Source organism: Schistocerca americana, chromosome X (assembly GCF_021461395.2).
Source record: "Schistocerca americana isolate TAMUIC-IGC-003095 chromosome X, iqSchAmer2.1, whole genome shotgun sequence".
Classification (NCBI taxonomy): domain Eukaryota; kingdom Metazoa; phylum Arthropoda; class Insecta; order Orthoptera; family Acrididae; genus Schistocerca; species Schistocerca americana.
Genome location: NC_060130.1, coordinates 312,721,683 through 312,745,738, shown reverse-complemented (window position 1 = coordinate 312,745,738; position 24,056 = coordinate 312,721,683). Strand labels below are relative to the sequence as shown.

The 24,056-nt window shown below is 39.7% G+C and overlaps 1 protein-coding gene and 1 non-coding gene across 2 annotated transcripts in view; one reads left to right on the top strand and one right to left on the bottom strand.

The window, feature by feature from the left end:
- The window catches only part of LOC124555286 (Hermansky-Pudlak syndrome 3 protein), a 175,999-nt gene that overhangs the window by 87,033 nt on the left and 64,910 nt on the right, over positions 1-24,056 (bottom strand). The window contains exons 6-7 of the mRNA XM_047129159.1: positions 20,612-20,777; positions 7,369-7,673 (exon numbers count right to left, since the gene is read on the bottom strand). Of these exons, the coding sequence (XP_046985115.1) occupies positions 7,369-7,673; positions 20,612-20,777 (471 nt within the window). The remainder of the gene's footprint in view (positions 1-7,368; positions 7,674-20,611; positions 20,778-24,056) is intronic.
- Trnas-cga lies at positions 21,418-21,491 on the top strand. The gene has a single exon. It is a non-coding gene; the product is annotated as a tRNA-Ser (tRNA).

Here is a 24,056-nt window from a genome sequence, read left to right as displayed (position 1 = left end):
CATCATCTGAGGTACAAAGCACGTGTACGCCTGGTGATGGGGTGGACAGAAGTTAGATCAGTAGTTAATGATTAACTCCCCTCACTGAGAGTCAACTGGTGTAATAGGACATTAAAAACTATGAAAAATGAATCCACAGCCTCCCAAAATCTCAGATACTATAGACATTATATTCTCCATGACTTTTTTGTTATGTTTTTGTCTGAAAACATCTGCTACAACTTACTTCTTCTTCTTGTATCACTTGTCTCTTGGCACCTTAACTGTTTACATGGATGGTAGAAGGTGATGTTTTGGACTAATTTACAATTTGATTTAAACATGAATTAACTTTGTGTAATATTATTAATATTTTCTGTCCTAACCTTGTTTTTGAATGTATTTTGCAGACATGTGATTCGGGGATGAACATGTGTTGCTGTTACTAATACAGTTAGGCTATTGATTGGTAGCCATTGCTGCAGCCTTAAAGGGATACTCTATGGTCAATGAAAGAAACTGTTTTTTCCAGAATTTGGTTTTTGAAGTCCAATCCATTTAAGGAACATTATTCTTCTGCGCTAATACTAGTGGTGAAATACTTGCTTTTGTCTCCACGGTCATGCATCGCTCTATTAGTAGTGGACCAACCATTAAAGATTGTGCTTATTCATAAATTAATTACCATCTTAAAATAACTCCGTCTTCTCTCTTTTTACTAATCATATGGCATGAATAACATTTGATCATTTACCCAAGAGGAAAGAAGAATTATAGTGGTAGCTTTCAATAATGCTGTAGCACACCAAAGTACACCGTTAAGTACACCATTTTCATTTGTGAGTTGAGATAGCTTCTCACTAGAAGTGACTTATTTTGAACTTCCTCTGTGCTCTTTAGTTTAAACTCCTACAGTTTGTGCACATTTGTTTTTGGCTGAAGAGTCACTTACAGTTGTTAGTCTCTTCAGTTGAGTGTTAGCTTTTGTTACTGCAGCAGTGCATCGAAGTACACCACTTAGTTTGTGAGCTGATGCAGCTTCTCATTTTATGTGATTTATTTTGAATTTCCTTTGCATTCTTTAGTTCAAACACCTAAATTTTGTGCATGTTTGCATATTTATCAGGCATAGTTCTGCATCTTGTTAACTGTCTAGAGCATATTTCTGCCATTTTTGGTATGAACAGGGACTATGGTTGCTGTGTTCAGATCTGATCTGAGTTGGTGACCTTTTGCTCACAGTTCCAGGTGGTGCTGGCTTCAGTTACACAACTTGAGGCTGTTGCCAATGAACATCACTGTGGAGGGCCAGACATTGGGATCCAAGCGACGTCCAGTACATCCCATGTGTCCCCTGATCGGTCCACTACTGTGGCCACCCTGGGTACTGCCCGTACCACTATTGACCCCTCACCCGTGGTCAAGTGGGAGGACATTCCAAGGTGTGACAGGCAGTGAACGACATTTCGGGGTGCCGATTGGAGGACCTCCCAAGTTTGTCTGATGAACAGGTTTCAGGTGCTATCTTTATCTGATAACTATCCCGAGCCAGATGTAGTCCCTTGCCCTGTTTCTGTGGAAACTCTTAGCCTCAAAAATCTGGGCTGTCACACAGGGTGGGATAACTGGTAGTTGCAAGCTCCAACATTAGGTGCATAGTAGGGGCTCTTGGGAATACTGTTGCCAACGAGGGGAAGGAATCCAGCATGCACTCACTGTGCAAACTTGGAGGGATCATTCCAGATATGGAATAGGTGTTCCAGATGCCATTAAGAGCACAGGGTGCAGCCAACTGCAGGTGGCTGCTCATATCAGTACTAATGATGCGTGTTGCTTTGGATCACAAGAAATTCTCTCTGGGTTTGGGCAGCTAGCAGAAATGGTAAACACAGTGCCTCTTGCTTGCAAGATGAAGGCAGAGCTCACTATCTGTAGTATCAGCAACAGGACTGACTGTGGGCCTTTAGTATAGAGCTGAGTGGTGGGTCTAAATCAGAGGCTGAGATGCTTCTGTGCTTGTGAAGCCTGCAGATTACTTGACTTGTGCCACATGGTGGTGGGTCTTCAGGTTCTGCTTAATAAGTTGGGGGTCCACTATACACAGGAAGCAGCTAAACAGGTAGCAGGTGCTCTGTGGAGAGGACTCAGCAGTTTTTTAGGTTAGACAGTCTCAGGAAACTACAGAAAGGACATTAGTCTTGAAGGGTGCTGGGAAAACACAGCACAAAGACAGACCTGGCAACAACTAGTCATCAACATCATCATCATCTTCTTCTTCTTCTTCCATTGGCACTACATCCTGGGGTGGGACTTGGCCTCCTCAATAATTTTCTGCCATTCCTCTCTGGACTTCGTCATGGACCTCCAGTTACGGCAACTGACTCGGGCAGCATCCTCTCCAACCTTGTTGTTCCATCTCAACCTAGGTCGTCCTCTTGGTCTTCTTCCTCCAGGTTCACTGCAGCAGGCTTTCCTTGTGAGATCTGTCTCATTGAGTCACATTACATGTTTGCCCATCTCAGTGTACACAGCTTTATGAACTTGACCACATCATCCTTCTTATAGCAGTCATAAAGTTCATCATTCCTTCGGCTTCTCTATGTACTATTTTCAAATACAGGTCCAAAAATACTCCTCAGTATACTTATTTCATGTGATCTCAGTTTGTTTTCACCCTGCTTTGTAATTGTCCATATTTCTGAGCCATAAGTAAGTACTGGGTATATCAGCATTTTGTAATGTTGGCACTTAGTACCTAATGATAGAAGCTTGGATTTAAAATGTCACAACATTTCAAAGTAGCATCGGTTAGAAAAACTTATGTGAGCCATAATTTCAGTAAATGTGGTGCCATTTGCTTCTATCTTTGAGCCCAGATAGGTGAAACATTCCACTTGCCCAAATGTCATTCCATCAAGGGTTATTGTGGGCTGTAAGAGTTGGTTAGTGCCATTATACATATACTTCATCTTTCCTTCATTAATTCTCAGGCCTATCTCTGTATTCAGTTTTAGAGCTGAAAATGCACTTTGCAGAGCTCTATGTCTTCTTAAATCCAAGTCATCTGCATATCCCTGCAATTGCACAGACTTATAGTAGATAGTACCTCTTGTCTGAATACCCAATTCGAGTACCACTTTTTCAAGTGCCAGGTTGAAAAATAGGCAGGAAAGCCCATCTCCTTGCCTTAGCACAGTTCGAGTGGGAAACTGAGGTTATAGCCTAGACTGCACTCACACAGTAAACTGGGGGTACTTTAGGGCGATCTCTATTAAACACCCCAATATTCCAGGCATTCGAAATTCCCGCATTGCATCAAAAAGTTTGGTCCAGTTTATTGTGTCATGTGCAGATTTAAAGTCAATGAAAATATGATGCACACCAACACTGAACACATTGGTCTTTTCTACTATTTGTTGGAGAGTAAATATCTGGTTTACAGTTGACTTTCCTAGTCTGAACCCACACTGATAGCTTCCAATAATATCTGCTGCTATGGGTGAAAGTCTACTAAACAGGATATTTGACATTACTTTATATATAATATTTAAGAGTGTATGCCTCTGTAGTTGCTGCATTCAAATAAATCTCCTTTCTTGTGCAACAGACACACTATCCCTACATTCCATTCTTCTAGTGACTCTTCCTTTTCCCATATAAGGCACACAATCTTGTATATCCTACGATTTAGCTCAACTCCTCCAGCTTTCAATATTTCAGATGTTATATTGTCAGTCCCTGGTGCTTTACTGTTCTTCAATTGGGCAATTGCTCTGCTCACTTCTCCTTGCAGAGGGGGAGGTACTATGGCATATCTTCTGGAGGGACTGGGATATCTTCATTAGGGGACTCTGAAGCATCCAACAGTTCACTGAAATAATCTAACCAATGCTCCAATACCTCTTGATCATCAGTTAGCAGTGTCCCATTTTTACTTTTGCACAAGTTGGTGCAGAGCTTAAATGCTCTTCTTTCACTATTAATTTTCTAATAAACTTTTTCTAACACCATTTGTTTTTCCAATTTCTCCAGTTCTTTAATCCGCTTTCTTTCCCATTCCCTTTTCTTTCTCTGATGCAGTTGCTTCTCTTCTTTCCTTTTATCTTGATAATTTCTCACCGTTAGATCAGTATATGATTTCTCAAGCATTTTCCTGTATGCCAGATTTTTCTCCTGACTTATTCTCTTACGTTCTTCATCAAACCAGGAATTCCTCTGTTGTTTTCCTTCTTTCTCTAGCACTTCTTCTGGTGCCTTAATGACTGCATCCCTGCAAGCATTCAATTCCTGATCCAGATTATCACGTACACTAGGGGTGTATAATGCAAGATTCTCAGCAACCTTCTCACAGTACATTTTAGAGATGTCTTCATCTTTTAGCTTTGATACAATATATTTTCTTTGAGCTGTTCCTTTGACTTTTCTTGCCTTGGATATTCGAGCTCTTATTTTCACAATTACAAGGTAGTGGTCTGAATCTATATTAACTCCTCTGTAAGTACGTACATCTAGTAAGTTTGAGGAATGCCTACCATCAATAATTACATGATCAATTTGGTTGAAGGTATGGCAGCTAAGAGATAATTATCACATAAATTAATAAAAGATGGTACTGATCCCTCATATGCACAAAACAGATCAGAACACTGTAGTAGAAACAAAGAAAAGAGCATGCCAAATTCAAAAGGACGCAAAATCTCCAAGATTGGTGAAGTTTTACAGAAGCTTGAAATTTAGCGCAGTCTTCGATATGGGATGCTTTTAACAGTTACCGCAACAAAATTTTGTATTGAAACGTGGCAGAAAACCCAAAGAGATTCTGTCGTATGGAAAGGAAAGCAGCAGAAAGACACAATCAATATCTTCACTTTGTGATAGCACTGGTCTTGTTATTGACAACAGTGCCACTAAAGCAGAGTTACTAAAAATCGTTTTTTAATTTCCTTCATAAAAGAACATGAAGTCAATATTTCAGAATTTGAATCAAGAACAACTGCCAACATGAGTAACTTAAACGTAGGTATCATTGGTGTAGTGAAGCAGCTTAAATCACTTAACAAAGGCAAGCCTCCAGTACAGATTGTATATGACTTAGGTTCCTTCCTGAGTATGCTGATACAACAGCCCCATACTTAGCAATCATATACAATCATTTGCTCACCAAAAGACCCGTACCTGAAGACTGGAAGGTTGCACGGGTCGCACCAATATACTCAAGAAATGAAATAGGAGTAATCTGCTGAATTACAGACCCATATCACCAACATTGATTTGCAGTAGGGTTTTGGAATATGTATTGTACTCAAACGTTATGAATTACCTTGAAGAAAATAATTTATTGACAAACAGTCAACACTGACATGCAGAATATCATTCTTGTGAGACACAACTAGGACTTTATTCTCACACAGTAGTAAGTGCTATCGACTGGGGATGTCAGATTGAATCCATAGTTTTAGATTTCCAGAAGACTTCTGATACTGTTCCTCACAACTGACTTCTAATCAAATTTGTGCATGTGGTGTATCATCTGCTATGTGACTGGATTCATGATTTACTGTCATAGTGGTCACAGTTCATAGTAACTGATGGATAGGGATGGAGTAAATCAGAAATATTGTGTGGTGTTTCCCAAGGAAGTGTTATAGGTCCTCTGTTGTTCCTGATCTATATAAACCATTTAGGAGACAATCTGAGCAGCCCTCTAAGATTGTTTGCAGATGATGCTGTTATTTACCATCTTGTAAAGTCATCATATCAAAACCAACAGCAAAATCATTTTGGCATGATTACTGTATGGTGCCAAAAGTGCAATTTACTCTAAATAATGAAAAGTGTGAAGTCATCCATATCAGTACTAAAAGGAATCCACTAAATTTTGGTTACAAAATAAATCACACAAATCTCAAGGCTGTGAATTAAACTAAGTATTTAGATATTACAATTATAAATAACTTAAACCGGAGCAATCACACAGATAATGTTGAGTGGAAAGTGAACCAAACGTCACAATTTATTGGCAGAAGACTCAGAAAATGCAACAGGTCTATTAAAGAGACTGGCTACACTATGCTTGTCTGTCCTCTTCTGCAGTACTGCTGCCCAGTGTGGTATCTGCATCTGATAGGCTTAATGGAGGACATTAAAAAAGTTCAAATAACAGCAGCTCATTTGGCATTACTGCCAAATAGGGAAGAGTGTTTCACAGATATTATACACGAATTGGGGTGGCAGTCATTAAGACAAAGGCGTTTTTGGCTGCGGCAGGATCTCTGCATAAAGTCTGAATCAAATTCTCCTCCAAATGCAAAAATATTTTGATGGTGCCTACCTACATATGGAGAACTTTCCATCATAATGAAATAAGAGAAATGAGAGCTCACATGGAAATATTTGCGTGTTTATTTTTCCTGTGTGTTGAGAGAGAGAGGAGAATGATAGAGAAATAGCTTGACGGTGGTTTGATGGACCTTATGCCAGGCACTTAATTGTGAACTGCAGAGTAATGATGTTGGTAAATGCCCACAGAAAAAAGTACTTGGTTTGCTGTTATACTTTCAGAAAATGAGCAGAAGCTCAGAAAAAGAACCTGCTGCACCTGGTCCAATGACTACACACACAGCCATATTATCATGCAGGCTCCTATGTATGGATTTTCTATTTTGGGCAAAATCCCAGGTAAGTTCATTGTTTCATCAGTGGCAGTAGGGGTGACAACTGATGAAGTCATGGCCAACTACTTCCAGCCACAGCAGGTAGTAATATCCTCCTGTCACCCCTCCCCCACTTGGGCCTGTAGCACCTAGTTTTGTTTACATATGATTACAAGGGTGTGACCCTCCGGGATTTACATATTACTCATGTCTTCTTAATAACTATAATAATCAGTAGTTCTGCATTCAGGCTAACTCAGTCACAATAGTAAAAATCAAACATCAGGCAAGGAATTTCTTTATAGCTCATATAATGTGTTTCAAAATTTATTCATCAGATACTCTGGAATGATTGCTACATGTAGATATAGTGTTTCCAGTTGTATGTGGAAAAAAAAAAAAAAAATCACAGGTTACTACTAGTCTCTCATTTTCAGAAAAGGGGAAGTGGTTTAGTATCTTATAGTGTTACAAATTTCCAAATACTTGGAAGAGATTGTTTGAGAAGTAGTTTCATTGATTCTACATAAAAGTCCAGTAAATGGGCATACATTGCAAAATTGTTCTCTGTAAACTTTATATAATCATATAATCATAAAATATGCCAAGTATTTGAAAACTTTCTTCTTTATTCATAGTGCCAAATGACAAAATGAACTTAAGTGTAGACTAAAAGCACAGGGTGATGAGGCAATTATGTTTAGTTTAAGTGTAGAGACTACAAGCATATACTCACAGCACTGTCCAGTGACTCATTTTCCCTTATTAACTGATGAGAAGATTTCAATGTGTAAGTTTCCAGTCCCATTTCTGTAAGGGCATGAAGCAAATAGCTCTCCAAAGCTATGTGCAACACAGGTGCTGTAAATGGATACACAGAGACACAAGCTGCCTGTTGTAACTTCAAGGGTTCTCTTGATGCTATCATTGGGAAATGATAAAGAAAACCTTCTTGTTGTGTAGCAACAAAACAAACCACACTTCCAAGATTTTTGTAATAAGGTGACCGCATTGGGTGGTTTGTTGATATTTTCTTGTTTGCTGTAAATGCATACAGAATTCACAGAATTAGTGACCACACCAACAGAGTGCAACAATAGGGCAACAGTGACATAAAATAAAACTGTAAAAATTACAATGTAAAATACTGATACTATAAATCACACATTAATGTGACTGCCTATCAAAAGGCTGAATAACCACCTTTTGCAGTACAGACCACAGCATGACATGTAGAAAGAGTGGCAATGAGGTTCTGGAAGGTATCAATAGGGCTGGGGAGCCATGCTGACTCTAATACAATGGCTAGCTGCACTAGGGTTCTCAGTTGAGGATACATAGTGCGAACAACATGATCAAGGTGGTCCCGCAGATTCTTGAGTTTAAAATATGGAGAATTTTACAGCCAGGAGAGTATGCTCTTTGAACCACACACGTACACTGTGAGCTGTGTGAAATATTGCAGCATGCTGCTGGTAGGTGCCATCGTGCTGTGGGAAAACAAACTGCCTGTAGGGGTGGAGATGGTCCCCAGAGATAGCTGCATACTTGTGTTGATCCGCTGTGCCTTCCAGAAAGACAAGATTACCCAAGGAATGCCCTCCAGCCTGGACCCTTCCAACGATTGTTGCAGGGTGTTTGCTTTCATTCATTTCATCCTGTACACACCAACGGCCATCTGTTTGACGGAGCATAAAATGTGATTCATCTGAAAAATTCACCTGTCACCCAGTGGATACTCAGTTGCAGTACTAGTGTGCAAATTCTACCGTTCATCACTAATGAACAGGAGTCAGCATGGCTGTGTGAACTAGATGCTTGCTGTGGAGGCCTATATGCAGTAACATTCACTGAAAGGTCATTGAGAAGACACTGTTGGTAGCCAATACAGCATTAGTGACCTGTGGTGCACCATAGTTGCCTCAGTGCCAATTTTCAAGAGTGCCATTTTGCCATGCATGGCGTACTTCAACCACAGCAACACACAAACAGTTTGCAAACTTTGCCACTTTGGAAATTCTTCCGCCCTCAGCCCAAAAGCCAATGATCATGCCCTTTTGGACATCACATTCTCCATTTCTGCATTATGACAATGACTGCACTGTTTGCAGTATGGTTCAAATGGCTCTGAGCACTATGGGACTCAACTGCTGAGGTCATTAGTCCCCTAGAACTTAGAACTAGTTAAACCTAACTAACCTAAGGACATCACAAACATCCATGCCCGAGGCAGGATTCGAACTTGCGACCGTAGCGGTCTCGCGGTTCCAGACTGCAGCGCCTTTAACCGCACGGCCACTTCGGCCGGCTGTTTGCAGTATGTCTCCCTGCAACAACACTTTATATACTCTCCACTGTTAGTGCTGCCACCTTGCTGTCTGTGACTGGTTTTGCACATTGACATCGAACATAGGTGGTGGTCACATTAATGTCATTAATGTGACTGGACCGTGTGTGTGTGTGTATAACACTACTGAATCTGCAGTTCAGTATTTCTGTAAATGTGGTGCTTAGGTTGTGCTCTCCTCACCTTCATAATTTAATACTAAAAACTGTTTCAAATAGTTTGTCTGAATATGAAACACTATACTGTGAGGTATTCATACAAAAATAAAGAGTTTACAGATATGTAAGAAATATAGTCAGTCACCAGCCCCCATTTGCATGGTATACTGGTAGAAGGCATTACAGGGAATGATTCAGTGTATCATGCTACACATAGCCTAAAAATAATACACTGAATAGAAAAAAATAGCTGGGACAATACAAACATTATCTCACTTGATGAAAGAGTGATCTGTCATTTTCAGAACTTTATGGGATTACAATTCTTGTAAGCATTTCAGCCTGGTACAGCTGAACACAAATCGTAAAACTGAGTAACTCATTGAGGTCATACAACTGTAATAGAAAGGAAGACAGAAGGTCAAAGTAGTAGGGACACAATAAGATAACACTGCTGAAAAACCTAAAGAAATGGACAGGATTGTGAAACTGCTGAACATCTTGTACACACAGCTATATATATGGATAAGATGAATCATGAGCTCATACACATCCATTTTTTGAGGAAGTGGCAAACGTATTGGGTATGAGATGTCAGCCGAGTATCACTGTCAATGTTGATAGATCAAGAAAGGCATTTCTCATCCAGAACATTTGTTATAGCTTACACAGTATATTTAACACGTGCCAGACAGAGCAAAAGGTTGTGTTTTCTTAGTATGGTAATAACGATACAGCATTAGACAAAGAAACAAGATAAATTACATCTCTAGATGCTATAGCATCATCATGATAGCATCTAGAGATGTAATTTATCTTGTTTCTTTGTCTAATGCTGTATCGTTATTACCATACCAAGAAAACCTATTTTGGTAATCTGCTGATTAGACTGCCACACATTTTTTGCAAGAACAAAGTAGAGACGTGTTCTTATACATGTAACTAGTTCTTTGGGGACAAACATTCATCATAAAACACTGGAAAAATGGTGTTTTGATCAGTCCTATATATAAAAGAAAAACTGTGAAAGGTGTAATGTGTCACATGGGTCAGACTGGTACAACTAGTGGATATCACTAACATGAAACACAATTGATGACATAATTGGCCCTGTATATTTCACACGTAATGTAGCTTACAACTGATTCTGTTTCCTGATGCTAATCAATCATAATATTTATTTGTGCTCATTACTCCATTACAGATTAGTCATATATTTATGCAAAAATTGTTGCAGTTATATTTGTTTTACACCACTTTGTATGTTTTATCTATGTTGCAATAATTATGATGAATAATAATTTTATTACGAGACACTGTTTCATTTAAGTTTTTGACAGACTGATAGCTTTTATTCCAGGAGTCATTGTCACTATCTAGCTAATCATCATAGTGATAGACTCACTAATGAGTAATTTTCTTTGTATTCCATGAGAATCACCAACCTTTATGGGTTCACAAGTGGCTGAGACCAATCTTGGAACCACATTTTGTGCTACAGTGAGGGTATGTCCTGCCATGCCTGCCAGGGATTGCTGCAGATTGTTTGTATGAGGTTTCCTTGTCCTTAAAATTTTTTAAAAGTTTTGACATTGCTGATTAGACCACTAGAAAAAAAAATCCACTTGGTGTCTGTAATTCACTTTTATTTGTGTATTTCAAGATTAAGTCATCATCAGAACATCGAAGAAGAAAGGGGGACTTCTTCGTACACAGTAATTTGTCATGTGTGAGCTAACTGCTCCAGAGCACTAATTTTTTTCTAACAATCTAATCAGCAGTGCTACAAGTTGTAAAAAATTTCATTAGACAATGGTTGCAATCTTCCTAAGCGACTTCATGTAGCACCTACAAAAATCCCTTGCTCTTTCCTACAGTATTGCTTGTCCGAGCTTTGTCTTTGCCATCACTGTATGAAGTTTTGTGAGCCACTGAAACAGTCCAATGCTATGTCAGATGATCAGAGGCATTGGTTGCACTATCTCTGGTGTCAGTTTGACATCATTTACAGTGACTTCAGAATGTCTTTGTATCGTTTCCGTTATCCCCCTTGCTTTCATTGTCCGTGTTTGAGTTGTGAATAGTATTCTGGCAATTTAACAACACATCAAAGTTGCTGTTTGATGATGTTAGACTCCATCCTACATCTACATCTACATCCATACTCCGCAAGCCACCTGACGGTGTGTGGCGGAGGGTACCTTGAGTACCTCTATCGGTTCTCCCCTCTATTCCAGTCTCGTATTGTTCGTAGAAAGAAGGATTGTTGGTATGCTTCTGTGTGGGCTCTAATCTCTCTGATTTTATCCTCATGGTCTCTTCGCGAGATATACGTAGGAGGGAGCAATATACTGGTTGACTCTTCGGTGAAGGTATGTTCTCGAAACTTCAACAAAAGCTCGTACCGAGCTACTGAGTGTCTCTCCTGCAGAGTCTTCCACTGGAGTTTATCTATCATCTCTGTAACGCTTTCGCGATTACTAAATTATCCTGTAACAAAGCACGCTGCTCTCCGTTGGATCTTCTCTATCTCTTCTATCAACCCTATCTGGTACAGATCCCACACTGCCAAGCAGTATTCAAGCAGTGGGCGAACAAGCGTACTGTAACCTACTTCCTTTGTTTTCGGATTGCATTTCCTTAGGATTCTTCCTGGTAACATTTGTTTCTTCTGGGACACTGATTTTGATACACTGGTCTTGCCATTTCACTTTCAGTACTCTCCTGAACCATCACTTATGATATTTCTCAAGGAGCTTCAGGCGTCTTCTACAGGTGATAAAGGCCTCACTTCCATACGTAAGAGTTGGTATAATGATGGTTTCATAGACAAAGAGTTTAGTCTGAGTGTTGAGGTCATGGTTGTCAAAGAATCTGTCCTGCAGACAGCCAAAAGCTGCACTAGTACAGCTTCTGCGATATCAGATTTCAGCGTCAATATTTGTGTTTCGAGAGATGACTGCTAAGATAAGGAAAGTGATCAATATTTGGCAGGATTTCACAACTGAGGGTTTTTTTTTTGTTGGTATTTGATGAAGTTTGATGGAAAATTTGTGTATTCCTCATGCTGAAGCCTAAGTCAATCTTCATGTTCACTTACTGATATACATTTGTGATAAATGTGGATACAGATGCAGAGTATGCCTCAAAATGCCAAAATGCAAGTTTACCTGAAAATGCAATTTCATATCAAAAGTTATCCGGATGAATTATTTTGTCAGAGGAAGTTTGAAATGGCTTTATTTTCTGCACATAAATATTGAAAGTAACCAATTTTTGGGTATTAGTACTGCATGACAATTTGTCAAGCCAAGTTTGAAAGACAATGTGCACAAGAATGTGTTTGAAAAATAAAGAGTGCATTACTGCATAACACCACAACCTAGCAGTGCACCAGTAAGATACACTCTGATGTCAAATCAACTGAAAGTTGGTGAATGATTTCTATAAGATACACACTGTGTATGGCAACACAGGACTCTGCTATGGGCCCTACCATCTTACAACAAATAAATGCGTATGTTTGTCTGTTAGTTTAAATCCGTTATGAGTGGACACTTTCACATCACAGTTCTAGGTGGTGGGAGGTTTGAACTATGGTTGTCTTACTTTAGAGATCCAGTCTGAACTGCATCATTTACGATGCTACCAACTGCAACCAGCAATTGCGCAGTACCTGTTACCAAATGCTTTGTGCACTTCACTTTGCTTTGTGTTGTCTGTTGCTCTTTGTTTCCTGTTCTTATTTTGAAAATGGGTAAAGAGAATAATCCTAGTCCATCATGGGATTCAAATAAGTTTATCACAACACCAGAAGGGTTTTTATTGATCCCTACGACAATGTGTCAGTTCTGCTTTTGCAGAAATTCAGAACATGTGTGTAGGCTGCCTGCCAAGGAGAGATGTGACCTGTTCCTCGACACTGTTCCTGCTTGTCCAGTGATCAAAGTTCTCACTTGTTTATGCTTGCAGCCAACTGGTATGTTATATACTGTCTGCACTACAAGAATAAAAAAAACTAAACTTTGTTATCAAACAGAATGAGAAGAGAAAGATAATAACAAGAAATACCTTAAACCAGAGAAACACTCTGTTCACTCGTAAGAAACTGTTTTTGCTTCTCAACAGAGGCAATAATTTATTGAAAGCTTAAATAGAGCCAAAAGGAGAAAACAAGTAAAGGCCATTTTGGTGAGAAAAACAAAGTTTTTGCAAGAGGCAAGATTCAACTCAAAAACATTCTTACAGAGAATAAAAATTATTTATTCTCAATTACTATTATTTTATCTCCAAGCATTTTTCCCCTCATTTCTATCTTCAGGCAACATATTAAATTTATGTCTAATCATTTACACAGACAAAAATAGAAGCTAATTTTGCCCAAAATAGATGCTAATTTTACCAAAAATAGGTGCTAATATTGTCAAACCTAATTGCTACATTTTCAGGCCCCTACATCAAATACATTCAAGTGTTGTAGGCTTCTGTAGGAAAACTTTTTATTTGCCAAACTTGCAAGGAAGGATACAGTTAAATAGCCTATTCACAACTGAAGCATACAAAAGGTTACAGGCCATTATTTAGTATACAAAGAATTCTTTGTATTATAAATATTGGCTGTAGCCTTCTGTATACTTTCAGATCTGAAGATGGCCATTTTACTGGTCAAAACAAGTACCTGGCATATTCTTCCTTGTGATTGTGTCAAACAAAGGTTTTTCCATAGAAGACTACAACACTATATTTAAAGATGGCCCCTGCAACACTGACAATGTCAGGTAATTAAAATATATTCACAATTTCTTGAAGGGCTTCCTCTGAGTTAGACAAAACATTACCATCTGCATATTGGATTTGTATGACACAGATTATTATTACTTTGATCAAAGTTCTCAGTCTGCTAAGGTTGAAAATCCCACCACCTGTACTAAAAAATACTATTTTAACTCCTGATGGTAGTTTTCCTTCAACAAGTTTCAACAAATATTGAAAATAAAGTAGGAGCAATCACACATCCTTACTTTTTTTTAATTTTATTTTGAAAGCTTCTCTGGGTCCATTGTAATTGTCAAGTATGGTGCTGGTCATGTTGTGCAGTAGGCAAAGTATTTGTATCCATTTTGGGGAGCATCCAAATGAGGTCAGGAGCATCTAAAGAGAACTGTTGTTAACAGAGTCAGATGTCTTAACAAGATCTGTAAAAGCCATATAGGGGAAGAGATTTTGTTGTCTTGATTTCTCTTGCATTTGTCAAGTGCTAAATATCACACCAACTGTGCCTCAGTTTGGCTTAAAAGCACCCTGTGGTTCTCGCAGGGCATCTTCAGCGAGGGGCATCAAGTGGTTGGATAAAATCTGGGAAAGAATTTTCCCAGTAGTTGAAAGTAGAGATAGCCCATGGTAGATGACAAAGTCAGCTTTACCCCCTTTGGTTACAGTCAATGCACCTCATAAGTCAGCAGGAAATGTTTCAGTATCTCATGTCTTGGGTATATGGATGTGTATATGTTGAGAAAGCTTGGAGACATCCTTTCTTATAGAACTCTGAAGGGACCTCATCTATACTAGCTGCTTTGTTGTTCTTCAGCTGATGACTAGCCTCTTCAACTTCCTGGTGAGAAGGAACATAGATGAGACAATACTGACTGGACCTTTCAGGAATTATGTTGAACATATTTTTCTCACTGTACATGTCCCTGTTTAGAAGTTCTTGAAAATGTTTCTGCCAATCACAGTTGATGGAGCAACTGTCTTTGAAAAGTCTAGTTCCGTCTTTGGATTGTAAGAGATTTATGCATTGGGTGGTCAGACCATAGATAGTCTTCATAGCACTGAAAAAAGTGTGGATTGTTACTATCTGTTAGTTTCTGCATTTTGAGTGATTTTGTTTCTCACCATTAATTCTTAAAGGGACTGAATTGTTCTTTGAACTGCAGCTGTGAATGCTACAAATTGTTGTTTCTTGGGGGCTGAGTTGGGATCATTCTGCTTGGCAATGTGAGCTTGCCTATTTCAATCTATGAGGCTTTGAATTTCGGTTTCATTTCCATCAAACCAGTCCTGGTGTCTTTTCTGAGTGTAGCCAACTGTCTCTTTAGAAGTTAAGAGAACTACTGACTGGAATGTCAAAAAATGTTGTCCGATATCCTGGGGCCATTCACATGGAGGTTTTTTGGTGAGGATTTGATGAAATTACGTTAGCAATTGCTTGTCTTTAAGCCATTCAGTGTTCAGTTTCGTCCTTGGTTATTTTCTCTGTCTGCTTCATTTTGGAGAGACATGCAGGGACATAATGGACCATATCAGCTTCTGATCAGTGCAACAATTATAACCATTGGTCAAAGCTCTTGTGACCAGTAAATGGCACTGGTCACGGGTGCAAACAATCACTTAGTCTGTCGTATGCGAATACTTCAATCTGAGGTGTTGCAAGGATCATTGGAATTCGTCTTTTTTGCAGAAGAGAGTATTTGTAATGATGAGTTCATGTTCCAAGCATTTAGATAACAATAGAATTCTGATGGAATTGCTCTTACCTACTTCATCTTTTCCCATGATACCAGGCCACAATGTACTGTACTTACTAACCCTGGCACTGAAATTTCCTAAAAGTATGATTTTACATGACTGGTTATTCATAAACAGTGTGTTGAGTTGTGAATAAAATTACTCATTGTGATCATCATTGGATGTGTGAGGTGGAGCATAAGTGCTAAATATGACTGATGATTTTTAATGGGTTTACGACAGCAAGTCATGAGCCTTTAACTGATTCCGATGGAAGTATTTCAAGGAGATCAACGAGTTCATTTTTTATGGCAAATACAACTTTGTGTTTATGAGGTTCATTTCTATCCCATCCTTTCCAGAAGAGTGTGTAGTGCCATCATTTCCCTGAGCTGCTTTTTGTCAGCCTGTCTAGTTTCATTCAGGATATCAACATCTATGTTTAATCTTGTAATCTCACAAGATGTAATTGCTGTTCCTGTTGTTATGCATCAGAGTACAACAGTTCCAGGTTGCAAAGATTAAATTTATTAGTTTGTTTTAATCACATGTGTTGTAGCCCTTGGATGCAGTGACATTCTCAGATGGGTTATAGGCTGACTATGTTTAAGGTCCATTTTACAGCACTTCCCCATCCAGGGTGAGCAGGGTGAATCCTAAAGAGGACTCCTTAGTGTGGAGTGTAACATGCGAACTGTTCTACAGCCTGTCTTAGAACAGGAGTGGTGATCATACACCTGACGTATATGTGCCAACTTGTCATTAAGGGCTCCAAGACCACACAATCTGGCTTCTGTCACAACTTCCTGACCATTGTAGAGCTCGGTTTTATGCATTTGGATAATAGTTGTTAGGTCCAATGGATGACACCTGTGTGTGGATTCGTTTTACATGGGTATGCTATTGTGCATCAGCAATCACACGATCCTTGGCAATGATAGTGTCTGGCTCCAGTGCCATAGAAACTAGGATGACTCAAGGCTCCATCACTTTTTCAGCCTTCTTCCACCTTCCCAGTCACTGAAGCAGTGACTCTCTAACTCTTATGCCTTGTTCGGCATTGAGAAATTCAGGAAGCTACCGAATATGAGACAGATGCTTCTGGATTTAATCCCTTTCTTAGATTATGTAGGATTACCTCTTTCACCTTCTTCGCCATACCAGAGTCCATCTCTCCTGCCATTGAGGTCTTTGTGTAACCCTCCAAAGGGGTCCACAGATGGTACTATTACTAGATGAGGCAAGGTTTTTAATGAAGTGTTACTCCTCCCACTGCAACTTTCTCAACTGGGCTTGGGAGTGGACAGTATACTTAGTAAACTATGAACAGACTGTATAGCTTAGTGAATATATCAGAAAGTTGAACTGAATAAATTAGAAAGTTGAAACTGTTCCCTTTTCACAATATACCATCATCACCATCACAAAATAGGTTATCTGTCCTATTCCCATTTAACAATTCCTCTCTGTCTGGGAGATCCCACATTGCATCTTCCTGAAGAGATTTAAACTACTGATAATTTTCATCCATTCTTAGCAAATGTTTGAACCATTTATTTTTATGTTCATTAATTTTCGCTCCTACAGAACAGATGTGTAGTTCATTTCTGATATCTTCATTTCTTATGCAATATCTTTTGGAGAATTTCTTAGCTGTGCATAGGAATTTCATAGCTGTTGTTTTGATCTGGTATTCATCTCTGCATTTTATCATCCACATCTTGTTCAGCATTCTTGCCAGTGGACATCAACATGGATGGACATAAGCCAGTATCGGTCTCATGGCAGGGTCATGTGGCAGGCTGTCATAGGGGGTGCACATGAAGCATTGGATGGACAGAACCGATGACCCATGTGTTTATTTGCCAGCGGCGATGTGCCGGGCCTGTCAGTTCTTATTCTGACATTGACCTAGTTGATAGCCTTCACATTGCACTATGCTTTTGGTTCTGCTTGCTAGTTGTTCAGTCACTTGCATCAGACTCCCTGTTCCCCATAGACTGATCTGTACACCAAGTTTGTGTTCCTCTCTTGCTCTTCCAGGGCCAGTTCCTTGTCTTCTGAGTCAAGACACTGCTGGCTAGAGTAGTTACACATGTGCCAACAGGACAGTTTCATAGTGTTGACAAACCTGGGCAGATACAAAAGTGGCGATGGAGGATGCTACTATGCATGTAACACTTTTCTTTTTTCGTAGTGTTAATTTGTGGTCACTATGGACCTGACATTTATGTAATTCAGTCAAGAACAGCTGTACCTACAGAAGCCACAACTGGAGCAGCATCAAATGCAGCAGGCACAGCTGCAGCAGCTGCTCATACAGAATTTGGGTGATCTGCTGTCACATGGTGCTGGTGGAAAGTCAGACAGCTGCAGATGAGTCAGTTTCGATGAGTCTTCAGAAAGGTGTGACATTAACAGCACCAGTTCTTGCCATACTATAGAAAATTTGTGTTGTTGATCTAGTGGATAAGGCTGCCTTGTTACTGTGCAGCAGTGTAAGGTTGTGAAATCTGAAAACCCTCCACTGAGCCCAAGAAACTTAACTTTGAGGAACTCTGACAGTTACTTGTGCAGTATTCTGGCCATCAAATCTATGTGGTGGTGGCACAGTTGCAGTTTAACCAGCACTACAAATATGAGCCTGGATCACCACCCTGCCAGGTCTCTTGCACAAGTGTTGGTTTGCATGTCCCCAGTGAGCTACCTCATGTGCCAACTTAGGTATGTGATTGTCCATTTAGCACCAGATCCGGAGATCCAAACTAAGGCATTTTCCTTGTCTGACCCTGACTCACAGCGAGCTTGGCAGGTACAAATAAGTCAAGGAGTTGTGACCCCCACACATGATGTTTCTCAGTGTCACTCTCCTTTTGCTTCTGTTTCCACTCAATGGGCAAGTCTGTTGTCCCGCCCTGATTGTCATGTGGTGCATATTTGACAGGACTGCCCATATGTAGATGCCATGTGTGGAACCTACCAAATAGTAGGCCATTTGGAATCAGTTTGTGGCAGTTGGCAAGCCACAGGAAGGTTGGGTCAGATGTCCCAGTGTTTTTCTTGGACTCAGAGGCTGTCACTGATACCCCACAAGCATCATCCCAGCATACGTTGGTTGTCAATGTGTGACCAATTGAGTTTCAGCAAAGGTCCACCTGGTTAACTTAAGCACGTACAGGCTCTTGCACTGTCCTGCATTGCAATGGTCACTACGTCAAGATGTATCTTCTAGAAAACAGTGTATTCCATTGAGTGGGTAATACTCCATCTCAGCACATTATAAAAACGTGGATCGATAGATCACATTGCTAGTGGTTAATTCATCACATGCGCAAAATATTTTTGAGTTACACCCAATTTTCGTTTTTTGTTTCCAGATTGTTAACAAAGTCCATTTAGTGCCCCACTTGGTCTTCTTTCAAGATTTGGACTCTTTACTTGAGTCGTATGGCCAGCTGTTTGGTAACACCTTGGGTCGGGCGGAAAATGTTGAGAACCTTGTCTCCCTTGAGCCATCAGCAATTCCTAAATTTAACACCCCCACCCCATCCCCTTTGCCATGTTTGACGAGGTTAAGGGTAAGTTGCAGCGCTGGCAGGCATTCCTGTTTCTCCTATTGCATCTAGTCAGCTCTTTGGTGGTGATTCAGAAGCCAAATGGTACCACGCACCCTTGCGGCGATTTTAAATAGACGGTCAAAATGTGCTATTTGTATCACCTCTCATGTCTGGAAGAGTTGTTGGTGAAGTTGTCTATGGACTAGTGTTTATCACACATTGAGGTATATCTGTAGTTGGCAATGGACTATGCTTCTCAGTGTTTTTAGCGCTCAACACCCCCTTTGACTTTACAAGTTTAATTGCTTCTCCATTGGAATTTAATCAACCACAGGAATTTATAAAAGATATTTGGGGCATTTGATTAAGTTTCAAAGGAGAGACCTTCTCCTGCCACAACTGGACAATGAAATAATTTGACGGTGAAAGTTGAAAATTTGTGCTGGACCGGGACTCAAACCCGGATCTCCTACTTAATGCGAACGGTTGCCTTAACCAACTTGGTCATCCGGACAGAGCTCCTGTTCAGCCAAAATTCTCAACTTGTCACACACTAGTAGAGTCCACTGTCCATTCTCCTACTTGCTTGCAGCAAGTCATGTAGCCCCACAAGAGGCACAGACCCTGTTGTGCACTTGCACTGAAGTTGTCAAGGTAGTCACGCATACAGATATACTGTATATATGTGTGATGTCTGTCCTGTTGGGCTTGTCCAATGATGTACATGTTGAAATAATTACAAAAAAGAATGAGATCCACACAAAAGTAGCCCAGAAAATCACTCATTGTACCAAAAATGGGGCCTATTAAAGAACTAATTAGAAATCACCTTACAATCCAATGTGGAACAGAAGTCCAGATCTAATTTTCTGAATATTTGCAAAGAATTTATGCATGCAGAAATGTGCATTGCGATATAGTAAGTCTCAGAAGTATCATACAGCAAATTTTTGAAGTTAAAGGTTATCGTACAGGAAACAAGTATAAGAAGTTACATAAATGACCCCCACCCACTCCGTCCCACCACCCACACAAATAATACTTTCATACGCAGATACGCAGTGGAAAACTTGCATGCGCGCATGCGCCCACGCCCACACACACACACACACACACACTCTCTCTCTCTCTCTCTCTCTCTCTCTCTCTCTCTCTCTCACACACACACACACACACACACACACACACACACCTTCATTTTGTGGTACGTACACTCTTCTCTCTCTCTCTCTCTCTCTCTCTCTCTCTCTCTCTCTCTCTCTCACTTTCATTTTGTGATACTTATGTACATTGCATTTTGTGATGGTTGTGAAGTTATTCCTTCACACTTATATTTTATTTATTACTCATATCTATGTTATGTTTGGGGAAGGTGGGGGAAAATTGAAAGAGTAATCGAAAACAACTCACATTTTTGGTTTTGGAGGGGTTTAGCTTGTCTGAGGTACATTGGCTTCACCACTAAACAACGAAATTCTTCAGGACCAACAAGTACACCCATATTTGAATCTCCAGCTTCTGGTGAATACAGCTGAAGTTGTAGCAGATTTGTAACACTAGTTTCCTCAGAAGGGCCCTGAAACACCATAGAAATAAATGCAAGTCAAATACAACTTTAAATAATAGGTGTTATGCGTTTCAAAATTTCATTGTCAGACTGAAGCTGTGGAATGAAGTGTACAATAAATTAATGATAGAAAATAAACATAAGAGTGTATCTAAGTATTGCAATATACAGAGATTTCAAATAGTATTGTACTTACATAAAAATCAAACTTTAGTACAAAGCTCATGAAAGTGAGCACATAGACCGAATAAAATACAAATCTCATTGCATGTACACATATTTGACAGTGCAGTGTATTCAAATACAATCAGTGCCAAACTGAGTGTAGTGACTGAACTATCAAAGAGGTAAACAAAGGCCAGTAGTTGGTGTTAACATTGACCACAGAAAGCAAGTCAAAGAGTGACTCTACACACTGCAATTAAGTACATGTCAGCACCTCATGAACGAATTTGACAAAAATATTTATGCTGTTTTTATGAAAGAGAATCTCATACTAACAGCACGAAAAGTGCATCATTACATAACATTGTAAGAAATCTAGAATGAAATTTTCACTCTACAGCGGAGTGTGCGCTGATATGAAACTTTGGAAGGTAGGAGACGAGGTACTCGCAGAAGTAAAGCTGTGAGGACGGGGCATGAGTTGTGCTTGGGTAGCTCAGTGGTAGAGCACTTGCCCACGAAAGGCAAAGGTCCCGAGTTCGAGTCTCGGCCCGGCACACAGTTTTCATCTGCCAGGAAGTTTCATTGTAAGAAATGTCACAGAGGTAGTCTTTAGTCAATAATGAAAACAGGGGACAATTGTGACTAATAACTGGTATGGTACAACATAAACATAACACAGATATGAGTAATAAATAAAATATAAGTGTGATGGAATAACTTCACAACCATCACAAAATACAATGTACATAAGTATCACAAAATGCAGTCAAATTACAATAGACGAATTTGTAATAAATGACATAGCAGAATCATTTATGTGAGCCCATATTGGTGGCAATAACTTGAAATGAAAGAACTATTACATGATAAAAGGTGACATTGTTTTCCCTTTTTTTTTTTTTTTTTAATATGTACTCTTTAACGAGAAAGAAGAGGTAGTGGGAGAATACAAGGTCTACCTGTCAGAAAGTCAAAGCAGGAATAGCACAATGGGGTGTAGGGCTTTACATCAGGAAAGAAATGGAACCCAGCGTAGTTGCAATAAGGTATGTAAACGAACGACTGATGTGGATAGATCTGACAATGTCTACCAAGAAAATTAGGATTGTGTCAGTATATTCGCATTGTGAAGGGACAGATCAAGATAAGATGGATAGTTTTTATGAGGCACTCAGTGATGTAGTTGTTAGAGTAAAGGACAAGGACAGTATTCTGCTCATGGGTGATTTTAACGCCAGGATTGGAAATCGAACAGAAGGGTATGAAAAGGTTATGGGTAAATTTGGAGAGGATATGGAGGCCAACAGGAACGGGAAACAACTCTTGGATTTCTGTGCCTGTATGGGCTTAGTAATCACAAACTCCTTTTTTAAACATAAGAACATTCACCGGTATACTTGGGAAGGCAGGGGAACCAGATCTGTCATTGACTATATAATAACAGATCAGGAATTCAGGAAGGCTGTGAGGGACAAACGTGTATTCAGGGGATTCTTTGATGACACTGATCATTATTTAATCTGCAGTGAAATTGGGATTGTGAGGCCGAAAGTGCAGGAGGTCAGGTCCATACGTAGGAGGATAAGAGTGGAGAAACTTCAGGATAAGGAAATCAGGCACAAGTACATAACAGCGATCTCAGAAAGGTACCAGTTAGTTGAGTGTAGTCAATTACAGTCATTGGAAAAGGAATGGACAGGGTACAGGGACACAGTACTAGAAGTGCCTAAAGAATGTCCTGGAACAGTAGTGTGTAAAAGTAGGATGAAGCAAACAGCTTGGTGGAATGATACAGTCAAGGCAGCCTGTAAAAGGAAAAAGAAGGTGTATCAAAAATTGCTACATACCAGAACCCAGGTAGACAGAGAAACTTATGTTGAAGAAAGAAACAAAGCCAAACAGATAATTGCAGCATCCAAGAAGAAATCGTGGGAAGACTTTGGAAACAGGTTGGAGACTATGGGTCAAGCTGCTGGAAAACCATTTTGGAGTGTAATTAGCAGTCTTCGAAAGGGAGGTAAGAAGGAAATGACAAGTATTTTGGACAGGTCAGGAAAACTGCTGGTGAATCCTGTGGATGCCTTGGGCAGATGGAGGGAATATTTTGAAGAGTTACTCAATGTAGGTGAAAATGCGATCAGTAATGTTTCAGATTTCGAGGTAGAATGGGATAGGAATGATGATGGAAATAGGATCACATTTGAGGAAGTGGAAAAAATGGTCAATAGATTGCAGTGCAATAAAGCGGCTGGGGTGGATGAAATTAAGTCGGAACTCATCAAATACAGTGGAATGTCAGGTCTTAAATGGCTACACAGGATAATTGAAATGGCCTGGGAGTCGGGACAGGTTCCATCAGACTGGACAAAAGCAGTAATCACACCAATATTTAAACATGGAAACAGAAAAGATTGTAACAACTACAGAGGTATCTCTTTAATCAGTGTTGTGGGTAAAATCTTCTCAGGTATTGTTGAAAGGAAAGTGCGAGTATTAGTTGAGGACCAATTGGATGATAATCAGTATGGGTTTAGGCCTCTTAGAGGCTGTCAGGACCAGATCTTTAGCTTACGGCAAATAATGGAGAAGTGTTATGAGTGGAACAGGGAATTGTATCTATGCTTTATAGATCTAGAAAAGGCATATGACCGGGTTCCTAGGAGGAAGTTATTGTCTGTTCTACAAGATTATGGAATAGGAGGTAAACTTTTGCAAGCAATTAAAGGTCTTTACATGGATAGGCAGGCAGCAGTTAGAGTTGACAGTAAATTGAGTTCATGGTTCAGAGTAGTTTCAGGGGTAAGACAAGGCTGCAACCTGTTTCCACTGTTGTTCATATTATTTATGGATCATATGTTGAAAACAATAGACTGGCTGGGTGAGATTAAGATATGTGAACACAAAATAAGCAGTCTTGCATATGCGGATGACTTAGTTGTGATGGCAGATTCGATTGAAAGTTCGCAAAGTAATATTTCAGAGCTAGATCAGAAATGTAAGGACTATGGTATGAAGATTAGCATCTCCAAAACGAAAGTAATGTCAGTGGGAAAGAAATATAAACGGATTGAGTGCCAAATAGGAGGAACAAAGTTAGAACAGGTGGACGGTTTCAAGTAC